General features: G+C 41.8%; 1 protein-coding gene and 1 non-coding gene across 2 annotated transcripts; one reads left to right on the forward strand and one right to left on the reverse strand.

Moving 5' to 3' along the window:
* Window positions 1-2,126: 2,126 nt before the first annotated feature.
* On the reverse strand, window positions 2,127-5,266 carry LOC112083509. Its single transcript, XM_024151538.1, has 5 exons — window positions 4,889-5,266; window positions 3,968-4,829; window positions 3,270-3,358; window positions 2,748-3,179; window positions 2,127-2,546 (listed from the first exon to the last, which is right to left on the reverse strand). The coding sequence occupies exons 1-5, from the start codon at window positions 5,264-5,266 to the stop codon at window positions 2,127-2,129; spliced, it is 2,181 nt and encodes a 726-aa protein (XP_024007306.1).
* An 11,444-nt stretch (window positions 5,267-16,710) lies between these two features.
* On the forward strand, window positions 16,711-16,818 carry LOC112083724. Its single transcript, XR_002897858.1, has one exon. It is a non-coding gene; the product is annotated as a small nucleolar RNA R71 (small nucleolar RNA).
* Window positions 16,819-19,298: the final 2,480 nt, after the last annotated feature.

Here is a 19,298-nt window from a genome sequence, read left to right on the forward strand (position 1 = left end):
AGTCGCCCTCTCTTTGGCTCGGTGAATGAACGTTGGATGGGGATCTGACACGCAGGCGGTCGCCCTCTCGTGTGGGATCTAGAGATGGTGTGTTGGCGGAGTGAATACACGACACAGAAGGATGGTGATTCTCTGATACGGTGCAGGAGCTCCCGCTTGCTTGAATCTCACAAGAAAGCAGTGAACAAGATGAGAAGCCGCTTCTCAATAAACTTTGAAGAAAGTTTGTTCTTTTATTGATAATGGGAAAAAGGTTCGTGACTACAAAGCAGCGTGTGGGACTTTATAAATAGTCTGTCAGCTTGAACCTTCTAGGGTTCGACTCCAAGAAAAGAAAAGGACTCAAAACGACTGGACTTTGAAAGGAAATTACGAGAAACAAACCTAGTCTACGAAAACATAAACTCATCGTTTCATTTAATACAAAAATGGAAAGTTTGCTGAAGACTTTTTAAACTAAACTACTGACGTCGTTTTGATGTTGTACTTAGCCGTTGTGAGGGCTGAGATCACCTGCAAGAATGATATAATAATTGAAAAGCTTACCTTGGTGTAGCTGTGATGGCCGAGCTTGAGGCTGTGGCGTCCTTGGCTTGGAACCTTCTTGTAAAGTCTTCTAAATACTTCTCCAATGTTGCTAAGTCCTTGTCTTCAAGTCCCCAAACTTTTTGGTGCTCCGTCCTAGTTCCTTGGTCTTCTTGGCCTTTCTCGGGTCCGGGTGGTGTATTGTGAAGCATCTCCAAATCTGCTCGTTGGTGGGACAAAATTCCACGTTCGTTAGCCTCAGTATATATACTTGGACGAGAGATCTTACCTTTGTTGGAGGTTTCCAAGTCGTCTGGTGGCTCCAGCCCGGGTGTCTTTGAATTATCGGCTAAATCTTGTACGGGCTCGGCCATCTCATTATCCGCTCAGGCAAACTTGTTTCTGTCTCGTCCGTTAGATTCAGCTGGTGATTTTGGTCGAGCAAGAACAGCTTCAGTACGACAGATTCCATCGCTAAATTGGTCTGGCCGAGGTGATACTGATTTCTCGGCTAAAATCTCTCGCGTCTCGGCCAAAGTTTCTCGCGTATCGGCCATTTTGGAATCATCCTTTGGTTCTTCAAGTTTTAAGCCTGAAAATGACATTCTGCTCGGACTGTTAGCATTTAAATCAAAAACTGGTCGAGAGATAACCATTTTCGCCTGAGAGATTCGGTCATCTGATGGGTCATTTCTGGATCCCAAGTATTCGGCCCCGGTTTTGCCGCAAAGCTCGTTTAAGCCGTATATGAAATTCAGGTCGGGCAACAACGGGTTGTCTGGTTCTAGTGAGTTGATAAAGATGTGTAAGGCTCTCTTGTATCTAGTTCTTAGTTGTTTAATCTTGGAGCGTGTCATGGCCCCGTCTTGGACTGATGGCATTAGCCCCGGTAAGGTCTTAGGGTCGATGTCCACATCATTCCCTCCTTCTTCTAAAGGTTTTAACCCCAAAACTTCTTCACCTGCATCAAAATAAGATAAGTCAGCCACGTTGAAAGTGTGTGAAATGTTATACTCACCTGGAAGATCCAAACGATAGGCGTTATCGTTGATCTTGCTCAAGACTTTGAATGGGCCGTCGTCTCTCGGTGAGAGTTTGGATGCACGTCGACCAGGAAACCTTTCTGTCCTCATGTGTAACCAGACCCAATCTCCTGGTTCAAATGAGACGTCCTTTCGGCCTTTGTCTGCGGCCTTCTTGTAGACCTCGGTCTTCTTTTCTATGTTGGTCTTCGCCGTCTCATATAGCTTTTTGAACAGCTCTCCTCGTCTCAATCCATCTAGATTGGCTTGGTCTACCTGTGCTATAGGTCTAAGATCCACTGGAGAAAGAGGGTTAGTACCGTAAACTATCTCGAATGGAGATAACTTTGTAGCCGAGTGTCTTGCACGGTTATAAGCAAATTCTACAAAAGGGATGCAATCGAGCCATGTGCTCATGTTTTTACCAAGTGTAGCCCTAAGTAGTGTAGATAAGGTTCGGTTTACCACTTCTGTTTGACCATCGGTCTGAGGATGACAAGTTGTGGAGAAAAGGAGCTTGGTGCCTAACTTTTTCCACAAGGTACGCCAAAACTGGCTGAGAAACTTGGTGTCGCGGTCTCAAATGATTGTTCTCGGGACCCCATGTAGACGCACAACCTCCTTGAAGAACAAATTGGCTATTTGTGTAGCGTCGTTTGTCTTCTCACACGGTATAAAGTGGGCCATCTTAGAGAACCGGTCAACAACAACAAAGATGGAGTCCTTGTGCCTGATCTTGGGTAAACCTAAGACAAAGTCCATCGAAATATCTACCCAAGGGGCGTTAGGTATAGGCAGAGGCATATATAAACCGTGAGGGTGTGACCTGGATTTGGCTTTGTGGCACTGGATACATCTAGAACAGAACCGTTCCACGTCCCTTTTCATGTGTGGCCAATAGAAATGGTCCATCATGACAGCCAGAATCTTATCCACCCCAAAGTGTCCCATTAAGCCTCCACTGTGAGCTTCACTAAGCACTAGTTCCCTCATGGATCCCTGCGGAATACACAAGCGTTTATCTTTAAAAAGAAATCCATTGTGTATATAGAAAGAACTTATGGGGCCCTTGCAGCAATCGATATATGTTTCACCAAGCTCAGGATCATCTTTGTATAGCGTCTTAATGTGCTCGAAGCCCAATACTTTGGCCTCCATGGTCGCTATAAGCGTATGGCGTCTTGATTAAGCGTCAGCTACCACGTTGTCTTTGCCCTTTTTGTACTTGATTACATAGGGGAAGGTTTCTATGAACTCAAGCCATTTAGCATGCCTTCGTTTAAGTGAGGTTTGGCCACGCAAATGTTTAAGGGTTTCGTGATCAGTGTGTATGAGGAACTCCTTGGATAACAAGTAATGTTGCCACGTCTCCAATGCTCTAACTAGTGCGTACAACTCCTTATCGTAGGTGGGGTAGTTGAGGGTGGCCCCATGGAGTTTCTCACTGAAATACGCCACCGGCCTCTTCTTTTGGTGCAGCACAGCTCCGATCCCTAATCCGGAGGCATCGCATTTCACTTCGAACATCTCGTCGAAGTTCGGTAAGGCAAGAACAGGTGCTTGGGGGAGCCTCTCCTTCAAGGCTCGAAACGCTTCGTCTTGAGCTATTCCCCACTTGAACGGAACGTTCTTCTTGATAACAGCCGTGAGTGGTGCGGCCACAGTGCTAAAATCTTTCACGAACCGCCGGTAAAAACTGGCTAACCCATGAAAGCTTCATACATGGCCGATGGTGGTAGGGGTAGGCCATTCTTGTATCGCCTTTATCTTTTCTTCATCCACCTGTAAGCCCTGTTCACTCACAACAAATCCTAAGAACACGAGTTGGTTAGTACAGAATGAGCACTTCTTAAGGTTAGCATAAAGGCCTTCCTTGCGAAGTGATTTGAGCACTAGTTCGAGGTGTGTAAGATGGTCATGTAAGTTCTTACTATATATATGTATGTCATCAAAATAAACTACCACAAATTTACTTATATATTCTCGAAGAACCTGGTTCATTAATCGCATGAAGGTGCTAGGGGCGTTAGTTAAGCCAAAAGACATGACTAGTCACTCGTACAAGCCTTGCTTGGTCTTGAAAGCCGTTTTCCATTCATCTCCTTCACGCATTCAGACCTGGTGGTACCCACTCTTCAAGTCCACTTTGGAGAAAATAGTGGAGCCACTAAGTTCATCCAACATATCGTCTAATCGTGGAATGGGGTGCCTATACTTGATAGTAATGTTGTTTATGGCCCTACAATCCACACACATACGCCAGGGGCCATCCTTCTTGGGCACTAAAAGCACGGGCACGGCACAGGGGCTGAGACTTTCTCGTATATAGCCTTTGTCCATCAAGTCTCGCACTTGTCTCTCGAGCTCCTAGCTTTCTTCCGGGTTCATTCGGTAAGCTGCCTTATTTGGTAACGGCTGACCTGGAACAAGGTCTATCTGATGCTCTATTCCTCGTAGAGGTGGTAGCCCTGGTGGGATCTCCTCAGGAAAGACATCTTCAAACCGTTTGAGTAAGATCTTTACCTCGGGTGGGAGTTCAAGCTCCTTTAGACCTGCGCTAAGACATTCTTTGAAAAGCATTAATAACATAGTGCGGTTGGCACTACAAATGCGGTTTAATTCACCAGTAGATAAGTGTAATGCTGATTTAGAAGACTTAGCCTCTTGTTGCATTCGGCTCTGTAGTTCATGGACCTCGGTGGGGCTGAGGGGAGCTAGATTATATTTGCGTCCAAGGTGCGTGAAGCTGTAAAAGTTGGTGCGGCCATTGTGCATAGTCGCCTTGTCAAACTGCCACGGCCTTCCGAGTAAAAGATGCCCTGCCTGCATCGGCACAACATCACAAAGGACCTCGTCTTTGTACTTGCCCATGCTAAAAGGAACCGTGACTTGTTCGGTTACTTTGAGCTCGGTGGCATCGTCAAGCCATTGCAATTTGTATGGTCTCGGGTGCTTGATCTTTTCCAGCCCTAATATGTCTACCATGAACTTGCTTGCCACGTTAGTACATGAACCTCCATCAATAACAAGATTACATAACTTGTTGTTAATGGTGCACCGCGTATGGAACAAGTTTTCTCGTTGGATCCGATCCTCAGGTTGAACTTGCACACTTAGGACTCTCCTCGTCACTAAGAGATATTCACCAGTATCAGGATATTCCACATCCTCTTCAGGGTTCTCTGGTTCTTCTTCGGGCTCGTCTTGAGACTCATATCCTCCACTCGGGGTGATGATCATTACCCTTTGATTTGGACAGTCTCGTGCATAGTGCCCTCGTCCCTGACACTTGAAACAGGTTATATCGCGCGTTCTACCTTGACTAGTGTTTTGGAACTTACCTGGTTCCGGTCGATTGGGTTTTGGCACCTCGGTGAGCTTTGACTTGAGACGTGAATCAACGTCCACGAACTTGCCCTTGTCATTGAGGCTTTACGTTTGATTTGCTGTTCCACCTGAACTGAAAGGTGCAACAATTTGTGGAGGCCACTATACTTGACCCTCTCCACTTTGCGGGCTATTCTCTCTTGGAGACCATCCAAAAATTGAGCCATTAAAGCCTCTTCGGTCTCTTCAAGCTCTAGGGAGTTCATCAGTTTCTCGAACTCCTCAAAGTACTCTTCCACGCTCCTTGTTCCCAGAGTTAACTTACGAAAACGCTTCTGTAAGTCATGGTGATAGTGTTCCGGAACATACCTGAGGCGTAAGAGGTACTTCATGTCGTGCCAAGTTTATATTGGTCCAAAGACTTGGCGTCTCTTCTCAGCTACGGTGCGATCCCACCATGCTAAGGCATTGTCGGTGAGTTGAGCCGCGGCTAAGGCCACTTTCTTGTTCTACTATAGCCATAGCAATCAAAGATGTATTCTAACCGCCGTTCCCAGTCCAAGTAAACTTCGGGATTGGATTTCCCTGCAAAAGTTGGAGGCGTTAGTTTTATATCATGATTAACTTCTCTCGGTTCGCGTTCTCGCGGCCTATTGCGTAGAAATGGGTCTTGTCTTCTCGGTTGTCGTCTACGCATGGGATCAGGTGGAAGATCCTCCTCCAGTTCAGGCATACTGTCTGAATCAGAATCAGGTGGAATCTCCTCGGCCTAATTACGCAAGTTCCTCCGAGCTTGTGGCAATACAGGATTCGGTGCTCGGTGAGCTGGTGGCTCGAGTCTCGCGACACGTTCGCGCGTATCCCTCAAGTATTCCCTCATGGTGGCTAACATGGCCATGAGCTTGTTGTGCTGTTGTCCATTGACAGGAGTAGGTGCGGCGTTCTCGGAGTTATCTCGCATGGTTTCAGATGATGTAATCTCACAAAAACAACAAATCGTCAAAATACCAAAGGTAGAAGGAAGCTTAAACGCAAGGAATAACTAGGATTCGAATTAAAATCTTTTTGAATTTTCTATTTTAGTTTAATCAAAATGCAACGGTACAAAATGATATGAACTAAGGGACTTAAACAATTTTTTTTTTGATTTTTCTATAGGCGACAAAAGACCAACTAGAAACTAAGACCCTAGCTATATTTTTTTTGCTTTTCTTAATAGGTGACTAACGGATCTAACAACCTATGAATGCGGAAACACAAAAATAAATAAAAGGATAGGAGTAAGAAAACCGAAAGCAGAACTTTCGGCTCTGATACCAGATGATGTAAGAACCAAGGGGTTCCCACGGGTAACAAGGTGGTGGTGAGGCAAAGCAGGCGGTCGCCCTCTCTTTGGCTCGGTGAATGAACGTTGGATGGGGATCTGACACACAGGCGGACGCCCTCTAGTGTGGGATCTAGAGATGGTGTGTTCGCGGAGTGAATACACGACACAGAGGGATGGTGATTCTCTGATACGGTGCAGGAGCTCACGCTTCCTTGAATCTCACAAGAAAGCAGTGAACAAGATGAGAAGCCGCTTCTCAATAAACTTTGAAGAAAGTTCGTTCTTTTATTGATAATGGGAAAAAGGTTCGTGACTACAAAGCTGCGTGTGGGAATTTATAAATAGTCCGTCAGCTTGAACCTTCTAGGGTTCAACTCCACGAAAAGAAAAGGACTCAAAACGACAGGACTTTGAAAGGAAATTACGAGAAACAAACCTAGTCTATGAAAACATAAACTCATCGTTTCATTTCATACAAAAATGGAAAGTTTGCTTAAGACTCTTTAAACTAAACTACTGACGTCGTTTTGATGTTGTACTTAGCCGTTGTGAGGGCTGAGATCACCTGCAAGAACGATATAAAAATTGAAAAGCTTACCTTGGTGTGAAGGGTTCCGGTTGGCCGCTTGTGTAGCTGTGATGGCCGAGCTTGAGGCTGTGGCGTCCTTGGCTCGGAACCTTCTTGTAAAGTCTTCTAAATGCTTCTCCAATGTAGCTAAGTCCTTGTCTTCAAGTCCCCAAGCTTTTTGGTGCTCCGTCCTAGTTCCTTGGTCTTCTTGGCCTTTCTCGGGTCCGGGTGGTGTATTGTGAAGCATCTCCAAATCTGCTCGTTGGTAGGACAAAATTCCACGTTCGTTAGCCTCAGTATATATACTTGGACGAGAGATCTTACCTTTGTTGGAGGTTTCCAAGTTGTCTGGTGGCTCCAGCCCGGGTGTCTTTGAATTATCGGCTAAATCTTGTACGGGCTCGGCCATCTCATTATCCACTCGGGCAAACTTGTTTCTGTCTCGTCCGTTAGATTCAGCTGGTGATTTTGGTCGAGCAAGAACAGCTTCAGTACGACAGATTCCATCGGTAAATTGGTCTGGCCGAGGTGATACTGATTTCTCTGGTAAAATCTCTCGCGTCTCGGCCAAAGTTTCTCGCGTATCGGCCATTTTGGAATCATCCTTTAGTTCTTCATGTTTTAAGCCTGAAAATGAAATTCTGCTCGGACTGTTAGCATTTAAATCAAAAACTGGTCGAGAGATAACCATTTTGGCCTGAGAGATTCGGTCATCTGATGGGTCATTTCTGGATCCCAAGTATTTGGCCCCGGTTTGGCCGCAAAGCTCGTTTAAGCCGTATATGACATTCAGGTCGGGCAACAACGGGTCGTCTGGTTCTAGTGAGTTGATAAAGATGTGTAAGGCTCTCTTGTATCTATTTCTGAGTGGTTTAATCTTGGAGCGTGTCATGGCCCCGTCTTGGACTGATGGCATTAGCCCCGGTAAGGTCTTAGGGTCGATATCCACATCAATATAGGAGTCTCTACTTCCACATTTAAGAGTATTTACTTCTTATTTGTAAGCTCATAACTCCCTCTTGTCAATATAGTGCCATTTTGGATCAGAATATGACTCAGTACAGCATTATGCCGAGAAACCCAAAATTGCTCCTTTTCACCATTTTTGATCATTCCAACTCCATTTCTTCATCTGAATCACATTCTCCACTCCAAATTGGCTCCAAAAACACCTGTTTAACACTCCAAAACATGCAAAACTCTCTTGGACCTAATGTAATCTCCTAAGTCCTAAAACAATGCCTAAAGACCTAAAATGCATGAGATAAGACATGATTTGGACTAAAATATGTACACTGAATGATTCAATTTATGAATATATCAAAATTCTCTCCATGTCCCTCTTCATATGCGGCCTGTGAAAATGATCTGCATCACCTTCATAGTTTTAGCAACTCCAAAGTGTCCCATGAGGCCACCTCCGTGTGCTTCCCTGACAAATAAATCTTGAATAGAACAGTTAGGAATACACATGCGATTATCAAAGAAAAGAAATCCTTCTTGTCTAAAGTATCGGCCACTAGCAAATTTTTCACAGGATTGGTATATCTCTTTAAAATCAACATCAGAGGCATACATATGTTTCAATTGCTCAAAGCCAATCAGCTTAGCATCAAGAATAGAGAGTAGAGTATACCTGCGAGACAATGCATCGGCTACAACATTGTCCTTACCTTGCTTATACTTGATGACATAACGAAATGTCTCAATGAACTCTACCCACTGATGCGAGTTGTAAACAGGGTTGGTCGGTTTTCGTTTTACTAAGCTTCAGGTTTTAAATTTATAACCCCTAAATGTCTGCAAGTGCACAGATGTGCGCTGTAGTACTTAGGGTATCGATCCACAGAGACTTAGTTGTTTCAGTACGAATTCAACGCAACGCTTAAATCAGATTAGAACTAAAAGTTTTTGGTTTTGGTTTTGGGTTTTTGTTGTCACTAAATCTAAACTAGAAAGCTAAACAAGTAAAAGCAATTGAAAGTGAAAGCAATAAAGCAAGTAGAAATCGATTAAACAAGAGGCGATTTGAAGCGAAGAACAAGCGAATGAAAAGCAGATAAATAGCGATTAAAAAGCAGATGAAATTGAAGGTTGTAAGCAATAAAAGACAAACGTTGGGGCTCAAGCGGTTTCGCAGGGGTTCATGGACTAAGCTATGTGGATTTTAAACAAGTGATAAAGGTAATCAACTACGTATGTTCTAGAACTCGAGGCACGGAAGTATGAATAGCCTACTTTCGCAGCACTAAACAACTATCTCTCGCAACCCTAATCAGTAGGTTTCCACTCTGATTCTGGAAGGGAGAAGATGCAATAGCAGGACAAGACTCATCAACATTCACAACTCAACTACAGGTAGGTTTCCACTCCTATAGAAGAATTGCTCGTTTCACCCTAGTTCAGACAATCAATGAAAAATTTCGCAACATATCATATCAGATCGGCTTCTAAGTGGCCAGCAAAGAATCACGCAGTAAGATTAAAGGCAAACGAAGAACATCTAGAAGATTATAAATCCTAAATCTATCGATTCATAAGCAAAGACACATGAAATTCCTTTTGAAAAATCCCTTTAAACCCAACTGGGTAACTACTCAAACATATTGTAAACAATCATCACAGAGTATTGAAAGTTGCAGGAAATTAAAGAAAAGAGGGAAGAAGAACGAAGAACGGAGAAGCAGAAGGAGGCGCGATGGTTACTCCTGCGGCGGCTCCTCTTCGAAGACGGCGACGGCTCCTCCTTAGGGTTGCAAGAAAATCTCTCTCTCTCTCTCTCCTCTTTGTCTAATTAGTTTTGGTCTCTATTGGTCTCTCCTCTTTAGAATGACCTAAAGAGGGTATTTATAGCTTCTAGAGTGGTTCTGGACACTTAGGGCTTCAAAAATAACGAAAGGAATTGATCTGGGCTTTAATTAAGTAGTCGGGAAAGTGAACGACCAAAATCTGCGGTCGCGGTGGCTCTACCCGCGGGAAAATGGGTGTTGGCCGCGGTCCCGGCACCTGCTCTCTTCTGGAACTGCATTTTCTATCATTCTTGCATCGGGAATATCTGAAGATCTAACCGTTGGATTGTCTCCAAACCAAGTGCATTAGAAAGCTGGTTGGATCCTCTATGTGATCAGATGGTGAGAAGTTCTTCATCGCTTGTCATACTTCTGACGATCTGCATTTATCCAAAATTGCTCATTTGTTCCAAATTGCATATCTTTTGCCCAAGTTTCCTGTAAAGTCTTTTGAAACTCTATAACATTGAAAAAACTTTAAAAACCATTGAAAACAGAGTAAAACACCTGCAAAAGACATAATTATGATCCATAAAAGTGGTCAAAATACGGTGTTATCAACTCCCCCAGACTTACCTTTTTGTTTGTCCTCAAACAAACTTAAGTCAGGAAAGAATTTTTTTGAAAAATCGCAGGAACTAAACAATATCTCAGTGACCGTCCTTCTAAACCATAACTTATCGTGAAACATCTATTTGGATCTAGTCTAGAAAATTCTCCAAAATACAAGCAAACTAGTCCATTAATCCGTCATGCAAAAATCTACACACTTAGATCTGACTTCCAGTCAACTAGCTCTTAACATTCATTAGAAATCTCGGTGGTTCTCATCAAAGAAAGTCTACGCAAGGCAATCTAGGCTAGGTGTAAAAAGGGTTATTCTAGGGGTAAGGCTTAAAGTGTTTACGGGTTACCTGAAGATCTGGAGAATGCAAGATATTATGCAAAACCGCAAGAGAGAGTGAAGCTGTTGGTATCCACAGTTTTCAGTCACTTTCTTCTTGCCATAGATTACTAGCCTTCTTCCTCAGGTTCTCTCCTAACTCCCCCAGACTTAGATTTTTGTAAATCTTTCAAAAACATAGCTCTATAAACGCTTAGTAGATTCTTCTTGCTCCACAAATTTCGACAATCTAGGACTCATTAGGCTTTTTGTTTCCCTCTCTCTTTTCATTCATTTTTTTTTTTTTTTTAGAGGGAGGGAGCACCTTTAGATATAGAGTCTTAGAGAGCACGAAATTACCAGTTAAGATTTGTCTTGTAAAGCTTCTTGATGTTTATGATACTCTTCCTTCCCAATTCCATTCAGTCTCCTTTGTGAGTGACTGAAAACTGCGTCGCTCCTCTTCTCTCCAACGTTTTTGCACATTTCTACTGATATAAACTAAAGAGAGAATGCATGAGGATTGAAAACAAGGGTTTTGGGTTTAGGGTATGGTACCAGATAAAGATAAACTGGTCATTTAGGACGACAAAGAGTGGTAAAAGTGAGGGTAAAAGACGTCCTAGATGTGTATGTCGATGCCTATATGCCTAAAATCAATGATGAGAAAATTAAATGTCAATATTAAGGTCAAATAAAATGAGCTAGTATATCGTGTCAGAAAGAATCTCAATGAATAGAAGTCCTCTGGTGGGATTTCGTAATGCAAGTACTTAGCTACCGCCTAGTCTAGGCCTAAATCACAAAAGAGCAAAAAACGATGAAATAGCGTAGAAGCACACTGGTCTAATTCATCATAGTAATGTGTTATTGTGTTCCTGGTTTGAAAACTCTTTGAAAACAATTTTTTTTTTTTTTTTTTTTTTTTTATGAAAAACATTTTGAAAAACATTTTGAAAAACATTTTGAAAAATTTTATGTGTCCAAAACAAACTCAAAACAAATCAAATTTCATTAGTAAAGGATGAACATCCTCCCCCAGACTTATTTCACACTGTCCTCAGTGTGATAAATCTTGGAAAAAATGGTAAAGAAGATTGAAAAGTTGAAATGTTTAAGTAAACTTATCGTGCTAGAGAGTGCTGCTCGTCTTTTGTGTTTGTTCTTCATTATTGAAAACCTGAATTTTAATGAAACATAAACAAAGCAGTGGAAATAGAAAATAAAGGTCAAAGGGAATAGATAAAATACCAAGTGGGTTGCCTCCCACTAAGCGCTTGTTTCAAGTCATTAGCTTGACATTGTTGCTCGATTAGCCTCAACTGGGGTCGTGACACTCCTTGGTCTCATCATTGGCGGATGATGGATCAATCAAAAACATCACTTCTCTTTCGTCTTCTCTTTCTTCAGCCAGATATGGCTTTACACGCTGTCCATTCACTGTAAATGAGTTTCCGGTTCTGTCCCACAGGACTATGGCTCCGTATGGCTTGACTTCCTTTATCGTGAAGGGCCCTGACCATCTTGATCGTAATTTTCCTGGAAAAAGCTTAAGACGAGAATTGAAAAGAAGTACCTTATCGTTAGGAGCAAAAGTTCTATGAATAATCTTCTTATCATGATATGCTTTAGTCTTCTCCTTGTAGATCTCCGAGTTTTCGTAGGCGTTGTGTCGGATTTCTTCTAACTCGTGAAGTTGAAGTAGTCTTCTTTCCCCAGCTGTTTTCAGGTTCATGTTCATCTCCTTGATAGCCCATTGCGCCTTATACTCGAGTTCTACTGGAAGGTGGCATGCTTTTCCATAAACTAGATTGAATGGTGTTGTTCCTAATGGTGTCTTGAATTCTGTTCGATATGCCCATAATGCATCATCAAGCTTTGTAGACCAATCCTTGCGATGTACTGCAGTTGTTTTCTGCAAAATCGACTTAATTTCTCTATTTGAGATCTCCACTTGACCGCTGGTTTGGGGATGGTATGGAGAAGCAACTTTATGTGTAACTCTATTCTTTCTAAGAAGATTCTCGAAAACTCTGTTGATGAAGTGCGATCCTCTGTCGCTTATCACAATTCTAGGAACTCCAAAACGCGGGAATATAACAGATTTGAACAACTTCATGACGACTTTTGCATCATTGGTGGGGCTAGCGACTGCTTCAACCCACTTAGAGACGTAGTCTACTGCTACTAATATATATTGGTTTCCAAAATAAGTAGGAAGGGTCCCATAAAATCTATTCCCCAGACATCGAAAATTTCGACTTCGAGAATAAAATTTTGAGCCATCTCATTCCTTTTGCTTATGTTGCCCATCCTTTGGCATTTATCGCATCGCGATATATATGCCTGAGTATCTTTGAACAAAGTAGGCCACCAAAAACCTGCTTGCAAGATCTTTGAAGCGGTTTTGAAGGTTGCAAAGTGTCCTGTGTAAGACGAGCTATGGCATCCGAATAAAATTCCTTCCATCTCTTGTTCAGCCACGCATCTTCGGAATAACCCATCAGCACATCTCTTATAGAGATAGGGTTCATCCCAAAAATAATGTCTTACGTCTTTCAGAAACTTTTTCTTCCTATAACCAAATAATTGCGGTGGTTCTACATCAGCTGCTAGGTAATTTGCTATGTGCCTAAACCATGGGGTGTTGAAAGCATCTGCTCGTCGCATTAGAGGACGTGGTGGTGTGGTATTGGCATTGGGGGTAGTATCTATAACATAGATGTTTTCTTCAGGCAAACTGTCATTTAAAGGCAATAAGTATGCAACTCGAATTCGTGAAAGATGGTATGCAACTCCATTATCTGCTCCTTTCCGATCTCGAATTTCGATATCAAATTCTTGCAGTAAGAGGATCCATCTTATCAACCGAGGTTTAGCGTCTTTATTAGACATTACATACTTGATTGCAGCATGATCAGTATGAACTATGACCTTAGATCCTACGAGATAAGAACGGAATTTCTCAAATGCAAATACGACAACTAGAAGTTCTTTCTCTGTTGTAGCATAATTGCATTGAGCTTCGTCAAGAGTTCTGCTTGTGTAGTAGATTACGTGCAGTTTCTTATCTTTTCGTTGGCCAAGCACTGCTCCGACTGCATAGTCACTTGCATCGCACATGATTTCGAATGGGAGTCCCAATCAGGTGCTTGCACGACTGGAGCGGAAACAAGGGCTTGTTTGATCTTATGAAACGCGGCTAAGCACTCATCATCGAACTCGAAGTTCGTTTCCTTTCAAAGCAAACGCGTAACAGGTCTAGCTATTTGACAAAAATCTTTTATGAATCGCCTATAGAATCCTGCGTGTCCTAAGAAACTACGAATTCCTTTTACGTTTGTGGGAGGTTGTAGGCTGGTCATGACTTCGATTTTAGCTTTGCCAACTTCAATACCTTTTCCGGAAATTCTGTGCCCAAGCACGATTCCGTCTCGTACCATGAAGTGACATTTTTCCCAATTTAATACTAAATGCTTATCTTCACATCTTAGCAGAACTTTACCAAGGTTGCCTAAGCATTTTTCAAAAGAAGATCCATAGACGGAGAAATCATCCATGAATACTTCCATGAAGTCTTCGATAAAGTCTGTGAAGATCGACATCATGCACCGCTGGAAGGTAGCAGGTGCATTACACCATCCAAAAGGCATACGTCTGTAAGCAAACGTGCCATATGGACAAGTGAATGTCGGTTTTTCTTGATCCTCCGGGCGAATAGGAATTCGGAAAAATCCGGAGTATCCATCAAGAAAACAATAGTAGGGATGATTAGCTTATCTTTCTAGCATTTGATCTATGAAGGGAAGTGGAAAATGATCTTTCCTAGTTGCTGCGTTCAGTTTCCGGTAATCGATGCACATACGATGTCCAGTTACTGTTCTTGTAGCTATCATTTCATCTTTATCATTTTTAATGACAGTGACTCCTCCTTTCTTTGGAACAACATGAACTGGGCTAACCCAAGTGCTATTTGAGATAGGAAAGATTATTCCAGCTTCTAAAAGCTTCATAATCTCCTTCTTGACAACATCCATGAGATTAGGGTTCAGTCTCCTTTGACTTTCGATTGAATTTTTAGCATTATCCTCTAGATTAATCTTGTGCATACAAAGATCTGGAGAGATTCCAGGTATGTCATCAAGTGAATATCCTAAGGTTTTTCTATGCTTTCTCAGCTCAGTCAACAGCATTGTGGTTTCTTCTTCCGTCAAACCAGAGTTTATTTTGACAGGATAAGTAGAATTTGGTCCAAGGAAAGCGTACTTAAGTCCGACGGGAAGAGGTTTAAGCTCAACTTTAGGGGCTTTAAGCTCACTCCAAGGATCGTTAATTGCTGCAGCAGTGTCTTTAGGAGGTGTAGAAATGTTTGTTTGGTCCTTAAGATCTAGATAGTGTAGAGGTTTCCTATAAGTTTCGGACTTATCAAGCATACGTGCGCATTCACTCGAAATTCCTTCAAGGAAATTGCGTTCATCTTTTGCAGGTGAAAGCGTGACACTTAAAGGGTCGTCAAGAAGCAGATCTTCATAGACTTCCTCAATAATTCCGTCTAAATCATCAACCCAACAAATTTTGCCATCCAGAGTCGGTTTATCGAAACTTTTGTTCATGTCAAATTGCATAACTAGACCGGCTAGATGAAGGTCGATTTTTCCTTCAGGAACATTGATTATGGCTCCGGCTGTAGATAAGAATGGTCTTCCAAGAATAAGTGGATCCTTAGGTTCTTTTTCTAGTTCTAGAACTACGAAATCGGTTGGTATGGAACATCTTTCGATTTCGACAGGAATATCTACTAGGATACCTACTGGTTGTCTAACAGAACGATCAGCTAATACTAAGGAGATTTTAGTGGGCTTGAAAGTGTGGTGTCCTAAACGTTTTGCTACTGAAAGAGGCATCGTGTTCATGCTAGATCCTAAATCACAGAGAGCACGCTCAAAAGCTACATCATTGATGGTGCATGAAAGTACAAAGCTTCCAGGATCGTTTTTCTTTTCAGGGATTCGGCTTTGCAGGATAGAACTACATTCATGGGTTATCATCATAACGCCTTCTTCAAGAGTTAAAGAATTTGTTAGAATACCCTTCATGTATTTTCTTAAAGCAGGAATCATAGCACAAGCTTCTACGAAAGGTAATCTCACATTTAATTGATCGATTAGCTCTTTCAGCTTAGCTTTTTCTTTCTCTTTCTTAGGGGCTCTTAAGGCTCTAGGATATGGAGGTTTAGGTTTGTAGACACGAGTTGGTGGAGGTGGAGTTGGGTCTTCTCCGAGGATTTCCCGGGATGTATCTTCTTTTACTTCTTCTCCTTCCTTTCTCCTACCACTTCCTTTTCAACATCTTCCTTCGTGATTCTTTCTTTTTCTTTCTCCTTTTCCTTACCCTTTTCCTCATCTTCGGGATCTTTAGGAAATTCAGGCTCTTTGTAAGCTAATTCACTCCTAAGTGTGATAGCTTTCATATGATCGGAGGGATCTGCTTCAATTGAGCTTTCAAAAGAATTTTCACTTAGCTCCTCTTCAGAGTTTTCTAACTTTTTAGAATTAGTTTTGACCATTATATTAAGGAGGGTATCGGAATCCTTCTGCATCTCTTTTAGTTCAGATCTAAGATCACTAATCTCTTGAGACATAGATTTTTCAAGCTCTAGAATCTTTTTGTTTAGGTTTTCAGCTTCAGAATAGGGAAAACTAGGATAGGAAACAGGATTAGATAGAATAGCTGAGATTGGTTCGGAAGGTGGTGTCCAACCAGGCTCAGAAGACGTTTTCCCGCGGTCAGGTGGCTCACGACCGCGATGAATCATGTCTTGGCCGCGGTCAGAAGCAGCACGACCGCGGTGAAAGCTTGCTTGGCCGCGGTCCGGATGAATGGACCCGCGGTGATCAGAAACGAATGGAAAATCTTGAATTTGATAAACTTCTGCAGTGTTCACCATCCCTTGATCATAAGAATTCATTGGGTTGTCCCAACCATCAAAGTTACACGTATTGTGTACCCTATTTGGTTGTTGCAATCCAAGATGATTCATTATGTGACGGAGACACTTTATAACTTCCGAAATTTCTTCTTTCTTCTCACGAAGTGCAGAATTACCAAAGGTTACTTGATTTTGGATGCTGTTTCCAAAATTTTTAATGAAAACGTGAGCATCATCTACAGATCTAGTTGTGAAATCTCCATTACTTGCTACATCAAAAGAGTGTCGTAACTCTGGAGTTATACCGCGATAGAAGATACTTAGCAAGTATTCCTCGGCATATCCATGGTGTGGACAATCTCTTTGGTATTCCCTAAATCTTTCCCAAGTTTCTAAAAGATCTTCATCTTCTTTTTGTTTAAAAGTTCTTATCTTCTTTCTTAAGAGATTTGTACGATTTCTAGTATAAACACGATTTAGGAAAGCAGTTCTACACGCTGCCCACGTTTTTAGTGAAGCATGCAGCAAAGATTTTAGCCATTTGCTGGCCTTATCTTTAAGAGAGAATGGGAAAAGACTACACTTGTGGTAATCCCCATTTGCTGTAATGGTTGCACATAATTCTTCGAACGTCTCGATATGGTCTATCGGGTTTTCGAATGAATAACCAGAGAATTGATTTTGTTGAACTAAATGGATATGGGGTACCTTAATTTCGGTTTTGCCATCCTCAGGTAAGGCTGGTTGAATAGCTCTTCGATCTCCCATGAACTTTTCGAGTGAATCAAAACTTCCAATCAGTTCTTCATCATCTTTGTGTTTGACCGATCCGATTAGCTCATTGTCATCATAAATCGGTTCTTCAAACTCATCAGCAGTCAGGTCATCATCGCTTGGATCACCATCCACACGATTTGGTGGATCACCAAGAGTTCCGGGAACATGTTCCCGGTCTCTCATCTCAGAGAAACCTGAAAAATTCAAAAGAAAAAGTAAAAATAAACAAGTGTTCTAATGGATTTAAGCTGGGATTCGCAACGAAACAAATTTAAGTCCCCGGCAACGGCGCCAAAAACTTGATGCGAGTTGTAAACGGGGTTGGTCGGTTTTCGTTTTACTAAGCTTCAGGTTTTAAATTTATAACCCCTAAATGTCTGCAAGTGCACAGATGTGCGCTGTAGTACTTAGGGTATCGATCCACAGAGACTTAGTTGTTTCAGTACGAATTCAACGCAACACTTAAATCAGATTAGAACTAAAAGGTTTTGGTTTTGGTTTTGGGTTTTTGTTGTCACTAAATCTAAACTAGAAAGCTAAACAAGTAAAAGCAATTGAAAGTGAAAGCAATAAAGCAAGTAGAAATCGATTAAACAAGAGGCGATTTGAAGCGAAGAACAAGCGAATGAAAAGCAGATAAATAGCGATTAAAAAGCAGATGAAATTGAAGGTTGTAAGCAATAAAAGAAAAACATTGGGGCTCACGGGGTTTCGCAGGGGTTCATGGACTAAGCTATGTCGATTTTAAACAAGTGATAAAGGTAATTAACTACGTATGTTCTAGAACTCGAGGCACGGAAGTATGAATAGCCTACTTTCTCTCGCAACCCTAATCAGTAGGTTTCCACTCTGATTCTGGAAGGGAGAAGATGCAATAGCAGGACAAGACTCATCAACATTCACAACTCAACTACAGGTAGGTTTCCACTCCTATAGAAGAATTGCTCGTTTCACCCTAGTTCAGACAATCAATGAAAACTTTCGCAACATATCATATCAGATCGGCTTCTAAGTGGCCAGCAAAGAATCACGCAGTAAGATTAAAGGCAAACGAAGAACATCTAGAAGATTATAAATCCTAAATCTATCGATTCATAAGCAAAGACACATGAAATTCCCTTTGAAAAATCCCTTTAAACCCAACTGGGTAACTACTCAAACATATTGTAAACAATCATCACAAAGTATTGAAAGTTGCAGGAAATTAAAGAAAAGAGGGAAGAAGAACGAAGAACGGAGAAGCAGAAGGAGGTGCGATGGTTACTCCTGCGGCGGCTCCTTTTCGAAGACGGCGGCGGCTCCTCCTTAGGGTTGCACGAAAATCTCTCTCTCTCTCTCCTCTTTGTCTAATTAGTTTCGGTCTCTATTGGTCTCTCCTCTTTAGAATGACCTAAAGAGGGTATTTATAGCTTCTAGAGTGGTTCTGGACACTTAGGGCTTCAAAAATAACGAAAGAAATTGATCTGGGCTTTAATTAAGTAGTCGGGAAAGTGAACAACCAAAGTCCGCGGTCGCGGTGGCTCTACCCGCGGGAAAATGGGTGTTGGCCGCGGTCCCGGCACCTGCTCTCTTCTGGAACTGCATTTTCTATCATTCTTGCATCGGGAATATCTGAAGCTCTAACCTTTGGATTGTCTCCAAACCAAGCGCATTAGAAAGCTGGTTGGATCCTCTATGTTGTCTCAAATTTTGGGGGTGATCAGACAGTGAGAAGTTCTTCATCGCTTGTCATACTTCTGACGATCTGCATTTATCCAAAATTGCTCATTTGTTCCAAATTGCATATCTTTTGCCCAAGTTTCCTGTATAGTCTTTTGAAACTCTAAAACATTGAAAACACTTTAAAAACCATTGAAAACAGAGTAAAACACCTGCATAAGACATAATTATGATCCATAAAAGTGGTCAAAATACGGTGTTATCAACTCCCCCAGACTTACCTTTTTGTTTGTCCTCAAACAAACTTAAGTCAGGAAAGAATTTTTTTGAAAAATCCCAGGAACTAAACAATATCTCAGTGACCGTCATTCTAAACCATAACTTATCGTGAAATATCTATTTGGATCTAGTCTAGAAAATTCTCCAAAATACAAGCAAACTAGTCCGTTAATCCGTCATGCAAAAATATACACACTTAGATCTGACTTCCAG

The sequence above is a fragment of the Eutrema salsugineum genome, unplaced genomic scaffold, assembly GCF_000478725.1.
Source record: "Eutrema salsugineum unplaced genomic scaffold, Eutsalg1_0 scaffold_6, whole genome shotgun sequence".
Lineage (NCBI taxonomy): Eukaryota > Viridiplantae > Streptophyta > Magnoliopsida > Brassicales > Brassicaceae > Eutrema > Eutrema salsugineum.

Coding starts and splice junctions, on each gene's coding strand:
- LOC112083509 (XM_024151538.1), bottom strand. CDS start 5,266: ATGAAGTACCTCTTACGCCTCAGGTATGTTCCGGAACACTATCACCAT. Junction 3,359..3,967: donor TCAGATAGACCTTGTTCCAG/GTCAGCCGTTAC, acceptor TCGTGTTCTTAG/GATTTGTTGTGAGTGAACAG. Junction 2,547..2,747: donor AAAAGGGCAAAGACAACGTG/GTAGCTGACGCT, acceptor TGTATTCCGCAG/GGATCCATGAGGGAACTAGT.